The following is a 13,210-nucleotide window of genomic DNA, read 5'->3' as shown; positions in this document are numbered from 1 at the left end:
TATCAATTTATGCAGTAAATGTTCAGATATTACTTACTTGCACTTCCTAAGCACCATCCACCACCATGAATGTAGATAATTGCTCTTCTCAATGTGTTTGACTTTCCTTTAGGTATATACAACCGAACTGGAACATCATTAAACATCATGTCAGTGACAATAATGTGGTCATCAGATGTGGGCTCTGTTTGTTCAGCATAGGTAAAAAGCATCATAACATCCATGTAATGCTTCACCCCAAACATCTCAGCCAAAGTACCCTGTGATTGAGATACAAATGTTCAATATAAGATGTAATATAAAAACACTATCACAAGAGGTTGCAGATGATACATGCCATATGTAGCAGTTCAAATGCATTTTGACTCTTAGTCTACTCCATAGAGCTCAATTCCCCATTAGCTCTGTTAGAAATTTTTACTGGAGTTAAAAGGATATTTTTCTCCATTCTATAATAGTAAGAAAAATATAAAGACCGCCTCCAATCTGGCTTCCGACCGCACCACTCCATTGAAACTGCCCTAACTAAAGTCACCAACGACCTACTTACCGCCAAATCCAAGCGACACTACTCTGTCCTCCTCCTCCTGGACCTGTCATCGGCCTTTGACACAGTCGACCATTCCCTCTTACTGCAGACTTTCTCATCTCTTGGCATCACAGACTTGGCCCTATCTTGGATCTCTTCATACCTAACAGACCGGACATTCAGTGTCTCCAACTATCACACCACCTCTTCATCTCGCCCACTATCTGTCGGTGTCCCTCAAGATTCAGTCCTAGGACCCCTGCTCTTCTCCATCTACACCTTCGGCCTGGGACAGCTCATAGAGTCTCATGGCTTTCAGCATCACCTCTATGCTGATGACACACAGATCTACCTCTCTGGACCTGATATCTCCTCCCTACTAAGCAAAATCCCACAATGTTTGTCTACTATTTCATCCTTCTTCTCTGACAGATTTCTAAAACTTAACATGGACAAAACTGAATTCATCATCTTTCCATCGTCTCACTTAACCCCCTAAATGACCTATCTATCAAAGTCAATGGCTGCCCACTCTCCCCAGTCCCGCAAGCCCTCAGCCTCGGGGTATCCCTGGACTCTAACCTCTCCTTTAAACCACATATCCAAGCCTTTTCCACTTCCTGCCAACTGCAACTCAAAAATATCTCCTGGATCCGCACATTCCTTAACCATGAATCTGCAAAAACACTAGTGCACGCCCTCATCATCTTGACTACTGCAACCTCTTGCTCTATGGCCTCCCTTCTACCATTTTTGCACCCCTCCAATCTATCCTAAACTCTGCTGCCCCGCTATTCCCCAGCCTCTCCTCTCTGTCAATCCCTTCACTGGCTCCCCATTGCCCAGAGATTCCAGTTCAAAACTCTAACCAAGGCATACAAAGCCATCCACAACCTGTCTCCCCATATATCTGTGACCTAGTCTCCCAGTACTTACCTACACTCACCCTCCGATCTTCACAAGTTCTCCTTTTCTACTCCCCTCTTATATCCTCTTCCCACAGTAGTATGCAAGATTTCTCCCATGCAGCCCCCTACTCTGGAACTCTCTACCCCAACACATCAGACTCTCGCTTACCGTGGAAACCTTCAAAAGGAACCTGAAGACCCACCTCTTCCGACAAGCCTACAACCTGCAGTAACTCTCACTCCTCGCGGGCAGGGTCCTCGCTCCTTCTGTACCAGTCACCAACTTGTATTGTTCAAAGTTTATTGTAATTGTTTGTGCTATGTATATCCCTTTCACATGTAAAGCGCCATGGAATGAATGGCTCTATAATAATAAATAATAATAAAGAATTTTGTCCCCAATTATAGTGGTTTGCTTCTGAAGCTGGCTCATTTAGGACTTCTCCAAATCCCTCCAAGGACAACATCTGCAAGGCGTTTGCGTGTTCTCCCTGTGTTTGAGTGGGCTCATTTAGGACTTGTGGGTAACTGACTTTTTAAGACGTTTTATATAATCCTAAATATTTTAAAAGGAACCTGTCACCATCAGAATGAAGTTCAATCTGCAGGCACCATGTTAGCGCTCTTTTGCGCGCCCTGATTTCTGGTACTGGAAAAAACAGTACAGGAGATATCTGTGTCCGTGTGTACATGTGCACCTGTGTGGCACACGTGTGGCGAGTGGGGTCCTGTCACTCACTGAGCTCAGCACAGCTCCGGGGCCCGCTCGCTGCAGGCGTCATTCTCCCAGGCTCCTCGGCATGAGCGGTCACATGGATTACAGCGAGGGACAGTTAGGACAGGTGAGTATAAGGATTTTTTTATTTTATTCTTATTTTTACAGTTGGACACAGCAGGAGCTGACTAATACTCTCCTCATGGTCTACTGCTGGTGCTGATCACAGCCATGGCAGGGAACAATGATGAAGGCAGCGTTCACCACTCGGCATTTGGGAAAAGCGCTAACTGTACTGCTGATTCCCAGGCGCTGGTACGTGTCACACGGATGACACATGGATGTCATCTGTGTGTCATCAGTGTGGGACGTTTTGCAGCCTGTGCAGCGGGGTAAAAACAGACATGTCAGCGTGTTTTGCCCATGAACACATGGTCCGTGGAAACACACTGACATGTGCACAGACCCATTCGTTTTAATGGGTCTGCGTGTGTCATTGTCTCCGGTACGTGTGGAAACTGTTACCACACGTACCAGAGACACTGATGTCTGAAAGAGCCCTTATAGAGCAGGGGTAACTGAGTAGATTCATATATAATTTTGTGAGAAAAGATTCAGTATAACCTGTGTTTTAATCCTCTTCTGCTCCTACTGGGATTTTAGATCCAGTGGGCAGATTTATCAGTGATTGACAGATATACAAAGAAAGTTGTCTTTCACTGATAGGGCCGCCCGCTGAACCGAGAATACCAGAAAGAGCAGAGAATTAAATTAATAAAACACACGCAATATTAAATCTTTTCTCACTGAACTATATATCATTACTAGCTATTGAACCCGTTCTACGCCCGGGTGGCGACCATTTTTATTGGTATATGGTCTCCCATGCTAGTATGTGCTGTCCCCCTCCTGGTATTTGTGCTGCCCCCATCCTGTCCCCACCATCCTATACTGGTATGCGTGGTACCCCTCACCCCAATCCTGGTATGTGTGGTACCCCTCACCCCAATCCTGGTATGCGTGGTACCCCTCACCCCAATCCTGGTATGCGTGGTACCCCTCACCCCAATCCTGGTATGCGTGGTACCCCTCACCTCAATCCTGGTATGTGTGGTACCCCTCACCCCAATCCTGGTATGCGTGGTACCCCTCACTCCAATCCTGGTATGTGTGGTACCCCATACCTCATCCCTATCCTGGTATGCATGGTACCCTATCCCTATCCTGGTATGTATGGTATTCCTCATCCTGGTATGCATGGCCCCCCTCATCCAAATCCCGGTGTGCGTGGCCCCCCTCATCCGAATCCCGGTATGCGTGGCACCCCTCATCCCCCCCAATCCCGGTATGCGTGGCACCCCTCATCCCCCCAATCCCGGTATGCGTGGCACCCCTCATCCCCCCAATCCCGGTATGTGTGACACACCTCATCCCCCCCAATCCCGGTATGCGTGGCACCCCTCATCCCCCCAATCCCAGTATGCGTGGTACCCCATACCTCATCCCTATCCTGGTATGCATGGTACCCCATCCCTATCCTGGTATGTATGGTATTCCTCATCCTGGTATGCATGGCACCCCTCATCCGAATCTCGGTGTGCGTGGCCCTCCTCATCTGAATCCCGGTATGCGTGGCACCCCTCATCCCCCCCAGTCCCGGTATGAGTGGCACCCCTCATCCCCCCAATCCCCGTATGCGTGGCACCCCTCATCCCTCCCAATCCCAGTATGCGTGGCACCCCTCATCCCCCCAATCCCGGTATGCGTGGCACCCCTCATCCTCCCAATCCCAGTATGCGTGGCACCTCTCATGCCCCCAATCCCGGTATGTGTGGTACCCCTCACCCCAATCCTGGTATGTGTGGTACCCCTCATCCCAAAACTGGTATGTGTAGCCCCTGCATCCCTTTCAGGCTGTACACACATCCAAAAAAAATAAACACTTATACTCACCTTTCTTCCCTGTGCTCTAGTGCTGCTGCGTCCTGTTCTGCCGGAGGCCGGGGAGGAGAGCTGCGCCAGAGCACCGCGCTGTCCGGCGCCATTTTGCTGAAGACACTGCAAATGTGTCTTCATTAAAATGGCGCCGGATAGCGCTATGCGCATGCGCCGATCCGACGCCTCACTCCTGCCCCGGTCTCCGGCGAAGAGAGGCACCGCGGCAACGCTCCTCCCGGTTAGGTAAGTATGTGCGTATGGCGCCGGAGATCGCGGTATGCGTTCAGTGTCTACACATACCGCGATCTCCGGCGCCATACACTCCTCTTACATGTAACGGCTCCATGCGTTCTTCTGTCTGGAGCCAGACTGTGTGTCACGCATGCGCAGTCTATAAAGGCTTCAGACAGAGGGACACTTGCAGCGTTATATTATAGATACTCAGCCCTCTCTGCTCTATTACATGGTGCCTGCAGATTGGACTACATTTTCATGGCGTCAGTTTCTCTTAAATGCAGTAAAAAATGCCATTAGTTTCAATTGCTTATTTATGTATATTTTACTTATATACTTTTTATATGTACCATGCATTGCATTTTTAAGGTCCTATTGGAAAACACTATGAAAGAAGCACTTCCATCAAAGTGTTTTTTTATCATCTGCATATATTGAAATCATCAAAATTGCCTTTCTACACAGGTAATATCACTTTTCCATTAGTTCTATGACATCCCGTGATTAACCCCTTTATCGCCTTGGACGTATGAGTACATCCAAGGTGGTATCCCTGCACTCCATGCTGGCTCTGGCGCTGAGCCCGCATGTTTCCGGACACATGACAGTTGATCTGATCAGCTGTCATGTGCCCCTACCAGACGCACCTAGAATCACGATCCAACCATTTCCAATCTCTGACAGCGGCATTTAAAATTTCCGCGCCGGAAGCATGTTCTAGGCCTGCCCGTCGGCGCCCATGTCACATGAATGCGGGTCGCCAATGGGTTGGCATGATAACCTGGGGTTGTCATTACCGGGATGCTATGAGCGCCACTCAGCAGTTGGCGCTCATAGCAAATGAGCATTTTAGCTGAAGCCCTGCTGTGGATAACACAGGCAATCTGATGATCGCAGTTTCGAGTCACCCATGGAGACTATTGAAGCAGTTAAAAAGTAAAAAAAAAGGTTTTTAAAAATATTTTAAAAATTAAGAAAATATAAAAGTTCAAATCATCCCCCTTTTTCCTCAAAATAAAATAATAGAAAAGAATCAAATATGCACATATTTGGTATCGCCATGTTCAGAATCGTCCAATCTATTAATATATAAAAATAATTAATCGGATCGGTAAACGACATAACGAGAAAAAAAAAAACGCCAGAATTATTATTTTTTTGTCGCCTCAACATTGTAGTAAAATGCAATAACAGGTGATCATAAGATCGTATCCATACCAAAATGGTATCAGTAAAAATGTTACCTCGGTGCACAAAAAATAAGCCTTTACCTGGCCCTAGATCCTGAAAAATGTGTTACGGGTCTTGGAAAATGGCTCCGTTCTTTTTTCAAACTTTGGCTTTTGTTTTCTCCATTTAAATAAAAAAAGAACCTTTACATGTTTGGTATCTACGAACTTTTAATGACCTGGGGAATCATAGTGGCAGGTCAGTTTTAGAAACGCAAAAATTGAAAAACCCAAGGTTGCAAAGGGGTTAAAAACTGACCAGCTCAATCCTTCTAAGCTCTATGTAGAAACAGGAAGTCTCTTTTCCCTTCAAGAGTCATCCCCCTCTTCAACTCTTGACCAAGGGTCCCCTCCCCCCCGCACGCTGCCACTGATTTTGCAGTGATGTAGTATTGTAGTTCTAACCCCTCAATTCCTTCATCAATGATTTAGAAGAAGGAATTGAGGGTAAACTGATTAAATTTGCTGATGACACAAAGCTAGGAGGGATAGCTAATACTAGAGAAGAGAGAGAGAGGATTCAAAAAGACCTAAATAAACTGGAGCAGTGGGCAGCAACCAACAGAATGGTTTTTAACAGGGAAAAATGCAAAGTACTACATCTGGGCAATAAAAATGAAAAAAGCATATACAGAATGGGAGGAATAGAGCTAAGCAACAGTACATGTGAAAAAGAATTAGGTATACTAATAGATCATAGACTGAACATGAGTCAACAGTGTGATGCAGCAGCAAAAAAGGCAAATACAATTCTGGGATGTATTAACAGAAGCATACAGTCTAGATCACGTGAAGTCATTATCGGTCTTTACTCCTCTTTGGTCAGACCTCATCTGGAATACTGTGTAAGGTTTGGGCACCACATTTTAAAAAAGACATAGACAAACTGGAGCAAGTTCAGAGAAGAGCGACCAGAATGGTGACTGGTCTGCAAACCATGTCCTATGAGGAACGGTTGCAGGATTTGGGAATGTTTAGCTTGCAAAAAAGAAGACTGAGAGGAGACTTAATAGCTGTCTACAAATATGTCAAGGGCTGTCACATTGTAGAAGGATCATCTTTATTCTCATTTGCACAAGGAAAGACTAGAAGCAATGGGATGAAACTAAATGGGAGGAGACACAGATTAGATATTAGAAAAAACTTTTTGACAGTTAGGGTGATTAATGAGTGGAACAGGCTGCCACGAGAGGTGGTGAGTTCCCCTTCAATGGACGTCTTCAAACAGAGGCTGGACAGACATCTGTCTGAGATGATCTAGTGAATCCTGCTTTGAGCAGGGGGTTGGCCCAGATGACCCAGGAGGTCCCTTCCAACTCTACCATTCTATGATTCTATGATTCTAATCATGACTCATGCAGGGAAGAATGACTTCCTGTTTCTACATAGAGCTTAGAGGGATACACAGTGCCATATAATATAATGACTGCAATATAAACCCCTTTACAGCCTGGGGCGTAATAGTATGCACCAGGCTGTCATCCCCTGTTCAGTGCGGGCTCCAGCACTGAGCCCACACTGAACCGGACACATGTCAGCTGATTTATACAGCTGACATGTGCTCGAAACAGCCGCAGGTGCAATCGCGATCCACCCGTAGCTGTTAACAAGTTAAATGCCGCTGTCAATCTCTGACAGCGGCAATTAACAGCGCCGCGCCGGAAGCACGTCACTTACCCCGCCCATCGGTGACCCCGTCACGTGATCGCGGGTCACTGATGGGTGGCCATGACAACCCTGGGTCTGCAGCAGACTTCCATGGTTGTCATGTACTGATCGCTATGAGCGTCACCTAGTGGTCGGCGCTCATAGCACAGGAGCATTTCTGCTACATAGAGGTGATCTGCTCATCACCTCTAGCAGAGGCGATTGGACAGTTGCTGCTTCTAGTCTCCTATGGAGACTATAGAAGCAAGCAAAAAGTGTAAAAAAAATGTTTTTAAAAATATTACAAAAATTTTAAAAATATAAAAGTTTAAACCACCCCCCTTTAGCTCCATTCAAAATAAAATAAGAAATAAAAAACCCACATACATATATTTGGCATCGCCGAGTTCAGAATCGCCCGATCTATCAATATAAAAAAAGAATTAATCTGATCGGTAAATGGCGCAACAAGAAAAAAATTCTTAACTCCAGAATTACGTTTTTTGGTCGCCACAACATTGCACTAAAATGCAATAACGGGCGATCAAAACATCAGATCTATCTCAAAATAGTATCAATAAAAACTTCAAAAATAAGCCCTCACCTGGCCCCAGATCCCAAAAAATGGAGACGCTACATGTCTTAGAAAATGGCGCATATTTTTTTTTTTAGCAAACTTTGGATTTTTTTTTCACCACTTAAATAAAAAAGAGCCTAGACATGTTTGGTGTCTACGAACTGGTAGTGAACTGGAGAATAAGAATGGCAGGTCAGTTTTAGCATTTCCGTGAATGTGGTTAAAAAAAAAAAAATAATCTGTGACATTGCACTTTTTTGCAATTTCTCCGCACTTGGAATTTTTTCCCATTTTCCCGTAAATTATATGGTAAAACCAGTAATGTCGTTCAAAAGTACAACTCATCCCGCAAAAAATAAGCCCTCACACGGCCATATTGACCAAAAAATAAAAACGCTATGACTCCCAGGGTCCTTAAGGGGTTAAAAGGATGACAATTTTGATGAGAGTGCTTCTTCAAAAATAGGATAAGTTCTTATTCAGATGTTCGTGTTTCTCATACGTGCTCTATTGGTGGTTTCACAGATAGAACATGTACTCATTATAGTCTATGGGCCGGTTCACATGCAAGTGCTTTATTGCAAACCGTGTGTCCACACAAAAGAAAATCGCAAGGACTAGTCCGTTTTTTTTTCTTCAATTAGCATGATTCATGGAAGAAACTCACCCATACAAGTCAATAGGTCCATAGATAACACGAACAGCACACGCATGAAAACCGCAGACAGCACACATCAATTATTTTGTCCATGATGAATATCATAATGTATAGGAGAAGCTTTGTAATTTATATATATTTTTTATTTGTAAAAATCACAGATGAATTTCAGATGAAAAACACCAACACTCAAACCAGTTTTTGCATACGTGAAAATTCACGGATGTCTGAACGAGGACTAAAAGTAAGCAGTTCGAAAAATTTGAGACACTTGCCTACAATATAATAATCTTTATTTTTCATATAGCACTAACATATTCCACAGCACTTTACATAAATTATTGTTGCTGTCCCCATCAGGGATCACAATCTAGACTCCCTATCAGTATGTCTTTGGAGTGTGGGAAGAACTCAGAGGAAACCCACACAAACACGGGGAGAACAAACAAACTCATTGCAGATGTTGCCCTTGGTGGGATTTGAACTCAGGACCCCAGCACTGCAAGGCTGCAGTGCTAACTACTGAGCCACCGTGCCGTCCATGGTAGAAACAGTATGTACATACTATCTATTTTTTCTAATGTCACTTGAAACAATGCATTTCTCTTTTTAAAAGGTTAATATTCTTATGGGCTCGGATACACAAGGCACCTAACTTTGATACCATAGAATCACATGCTAGAAATTTGTTACTAAAGCTCCCCATACACTTTAGATAGCTGTTGGTTAAAAAAATGTTTCATCCAATCCTTTGGCCGGCAGCCATGTCGCCTGGCTCTTCTGTAACAGGAACACTTGCTCTGCTGAGTGGTCCTGTGGTCTGTATGAGAGAGCTTCTGCCAGACATTTCTGTTACTTCTTACAGAACATAAAGTATCAGCAGTCCGAAATCAGATATGCGGCTTCTTATTTTCTCTGACATCTGGCCTCCATACACATTAGACTGTCATTTGAACCCATCAATAATCGGCAGGATAAGTGTTTATGGGGGCTTCAAGTACCCAACTCACAGCAGAGAACCTTGCACAACTTCTACAGGTAAAGGCGCAACAACACATGTAGTGAAAAACAATATCCACATACAACGTAATGCATGAAGCAAGGATGAATTGTATGGGTGAAAAACTTTCAAATCTAAATTGAATCAGAGCCAAATCCGGACAAACAAAATTAAATCAATTAAAAAGCAAATATTAATGCTCACACATCAAAAGTCCAATAAGAGGCCATAGAACAGTTTATTGTACTCAATTTGACAAGTACTCACAAGATGACAAAGTAAATGCAATAATACATATTGCTGCACTCAGCAAGCCGCCAACCTGGCCAAGGGTGTGTCATCAAAAATACAGGAATAACTGTGATACAGAAAAAAATGTGACTCACGTAAGAGGGGACAGGGAAAGGAAAAATTTCTTACTAAGATTCATTGAAAAAAGTGGGTTCTTAAAAATTACGATAAAGAAGACATCTCATTAGGGTAAGGCCAGGCAGAGCCACAGTTTTGTAGGTAGAACATCAGTTTCCCAAAAAAGCAAGTGATTATTTAAGTAACAATTCAAATAGTGCCACTGTTTTTTTCATTTTCATCTGTCTGGTACTAACTATGAATCCATAATTCCCATTTAGTGAAGAATGACTTCATCCTTATTCTTTCAGCACTGGCCTATTTGGGTAAATCAATGAGAATCTAATTGGTTGAACTTCACAAATTAGATATTAATTCAGTATTCGCAATCATAAGAATATATTTTTTATGGCGCAGTCAGATGGCTGTATAACATGGTGCTGATCGCATTGCAGTGCTCGGACTGGCCAGTGGCTCTCCTGACCCAAGCGTTACAGCTGCATAGAAATACATGCTGTCAAACTCGGGTCAAGAGACCTGCCGACCAGTCTGAAGCATTGCAATATGATGAGAGTCTCTAGTCTTAAACCAGCTCCTCCTCTCTTTTTGCGATCGTCATCCTCTTTCCCTGCTTCGTGTGGATGACACGTCCGACGTCATCCACAGAGTGTCCTCCATCACGTTCCTGCGCAGGTGCACATCTTTCTGTCCTGCGGAGGGTAAAGCAAAGTACTGTAGTGCGCATGTGCCGGAAAAGGCCAAGGATCGCTAATGGCCTAGAAATAAAGGTAGCGCATGCATGCTACTGTAATTTGCTCTGCCCTTGGCATTGCAGAGAGAAATGCACTTGTGCAGGAGCAATGGGGCCACTGTGTGGATGAAGGAAGATGGTGATTGCAAGAAGAGAGGAGGCACTGGATCAAGACCAAAGACACCCATCAGACCAGACCACAGTGTATGCAAGTATAATAAAAGCTATTTTTTGGGATCTGTAGACTGCATTGGGGACTTTTTTTTTTTTACAGCATTCCAGTATGCTGTCAAAAGATTCTAATGGTGGTGGCCATGCTTTATATGGAAAAACTTAGCAACAGGTTCCCTTTAAATGACTTGTTTGATCAGTATTTTATTGAATTGGCTAATTTATATCAGATAAATTGCCAACATTCTGTCCTTGTGCAGGATCCTCCCTGATTATGAACTTTGAGAAAACTTATTCAAGAAGCTGGATAACAACTTTGATTTATTTGCTAAAGAAGTAATGTGTGCCAAGTCACGTGAGTCAATGGCAAAACTCTACATTTGTGACTGAGCTCTTTATATTGTTTACTTATTCAAAGGGCTTATAATGGTGACTTGGCAAGGAACCGCTGTTATGGGGCCACCCTTATAAAACATTTTCATTTGCTTAGGTTATTAAACAACGGGAGGAATTTTTATTATAAATTTACCTGCTGGATGCATGTTTTTTCATATGGCAGTAACTAACACACCGATCCCCTGAAATTGGCTCATTACAATGATTGAAACTTGATTTATTTCGATTTGGGGTGACTAATAGAAGTCTGGATCTTTATAAACCCTGTAAGATGAAATGTACATGCATTTTCATACTGTCGATCTGCTCATCTTCAATCTTCATTCATGGTAGTAATGCTGGTTTCATGCTTTAAGGCCATGTTCTCAAGTTCAGTATTTGGTCAGTATTTTACATCAGTATTTGTAAGCCAAAACCAGAAGCTGGTGATAAATACAGAAGTGGTGACGTGTTTCTATTATACTTTACTCCTGATTTTGGCTTACAAATACTAACGTAAAATACTGACCAAATGCTGAACGTGTGCACATGGCCTTAGTGAAGCTTTCACCTCCAATGTTATTTACCTGCAGATATAGTTTTAATGTCTGGCTGGCTTCCTGGAGCAGTTTTCCCTCACACACAATTTGATGCTCCCAATCCCCACAGTTCCCTTAAACAGTATAAGGCCATGGCCCCACTATCAGTATTTGGTCAGTATGCGGTCAGTATTTTTTCTCAGGAGTGGGAGCCAAAACCAGGAGTGGGTGATAAATGCAGAATTGGTGACTTGTTTCTATTATATCTTTTTCTCTGATTGCTCCTCACCTGGTTTTGGCTCCCACTCCTGAGAAAAAATACTGACCGAATACTGACCAAATACTGATAGTGGGGCCGTGGCCTTAGGCTCTTCCTTGACAAAATGGTGAAGCATGCTTAGAATTGGGACGGTCCCACTGGATTCAGGATGTTTGGGAGACATGTTTTAACTGTTATTAAAAGTTGATATAAATGTAATGCTTACGAGTAAAAGGGAAGATAAGTTATGGTTTGAGGTGAAAAAAAATAAGTGTTCATAAAAGTTTTTTATTTTGGTGTTCCTTGTTTGAAAGTTATGTTGTTGCCATTTTTACATGTAGGTGTAACATGTATAAGCATGTTTGTGCATTTTTCACATATGGATCTGTATTCAGAAGAGGCATGATGGTGGAAGGTCCAGACAGTCTATAAAGGGGTCCTTTGCTCCATGACGCAAAATAAGTTGAGAGCCCTTCTTCTAAGGCCACGGCTTCACTATCAGTATTTGGTCAGTACTCGGTCAGTATTTTACCTCAGTATTTGTAAGCCAAAACCAGGAGTGGGTGATAAATGCAGAAGTGGTGACGTGTTTCCATTATACCTTTTTTCTGATTGTTCCTCACCTGGTTTTGCCTCCCACTCTTGAGAAAAAATACTGACCGAATACTGACCAAATACTGATAGTGGTGCTGTGACCTAAGCCAGTCATCTGCAATAGAGTGTCTAAGGCCACGTGCACACTTTCAGTAATTAGTGAGTTTTTTACCTCAGTATTTGTAAGCCAAAACCAGGAGCGGGTGATAAATACAGAAGTGGTCACGTGTTTCTATTATACTTTGCCTCTGATTGTTCCACTCCTGATTTTGGCTTACAGATGCTGAGGTAAAAAACTCACCAAATACTCAATGTGTGCACGTGGCCTAAGGAAGGTAGATTACTGCAGTTATCTATATAATGTGATAGCTGAGCTCAAAGGGCAAAACCTTTGTATTTTATTAATCTGTAAATGTCTGGCTTGTCTGTAAAAAGGCTAAAACAATAATGGTTTATAACTTGGAGCAGACACAGAGCAAAGGGCACCTGTGCACGAATTGCGTTTAGGCCTCATTCTCCTAAAGGAGCCTCCAATTTTATTTTTTTTTGTGCTTAAAAACTTGTGCAAGGAACAAAATTAAATGTGCCAAGATTTGTTTGCTTTGGTGCATTTTTTTTTACATTTTTTCTTGGAGAACAATTTCACTAATGAACTAATAGCTGAATTGGCACAACTCCTTAAGACCTAAATTCAAAATCTTACTGAAAATCTAAGACTAGTAACTTTTTGATAGTATC

The 13,210-nt window shown here is 43.1% G+C and overlaps 1 protein-coding gene across 1 annotated transcript in view; it reads right to left on the bottom strand.

Moving 5' to 3' along the window:
- Nucleotides 1–13,210, bottom strand: part of AADAC (arylacetamide deacetylase) — a 41,464-nt gene that overhangs the window by 15,536 nt on the left and 12,718 nt on the right. The window contains exon 2 of the mRNA XM_073674735.1: nucleotides 38–260. Coding sequence (XP_073530836.1) covers nucleotides 38–260 — 223 coding nt within the window. The remainder of the gene's footprint in view (nucleotides 1–37; nucleotides 261–13,210) is intronic.

This window comes from Phyllobates terribilis, unplaced genomic scaffold (assembly GCF_046119375.1).
Source record: "Phyllobates terribilis strain yellow unplaced genomic scaffold, ASM4611937v1 Scaffold_3__8_contigs__length_932513732, whole genome shotgun sequence".
Taxonomy (NCBI): domain Eukaryota; kingdom Metazoa; phylum Chordata; class Amphibia; order Anura; family Dendrobatidae; genus Phyllobates; species Phyllobates terribilis.
The sequence above is the reverse complement of the archived record's forward strand: the minus strand, read 5'-3'. Positions and strand labels throughout refer to the sequence as shown.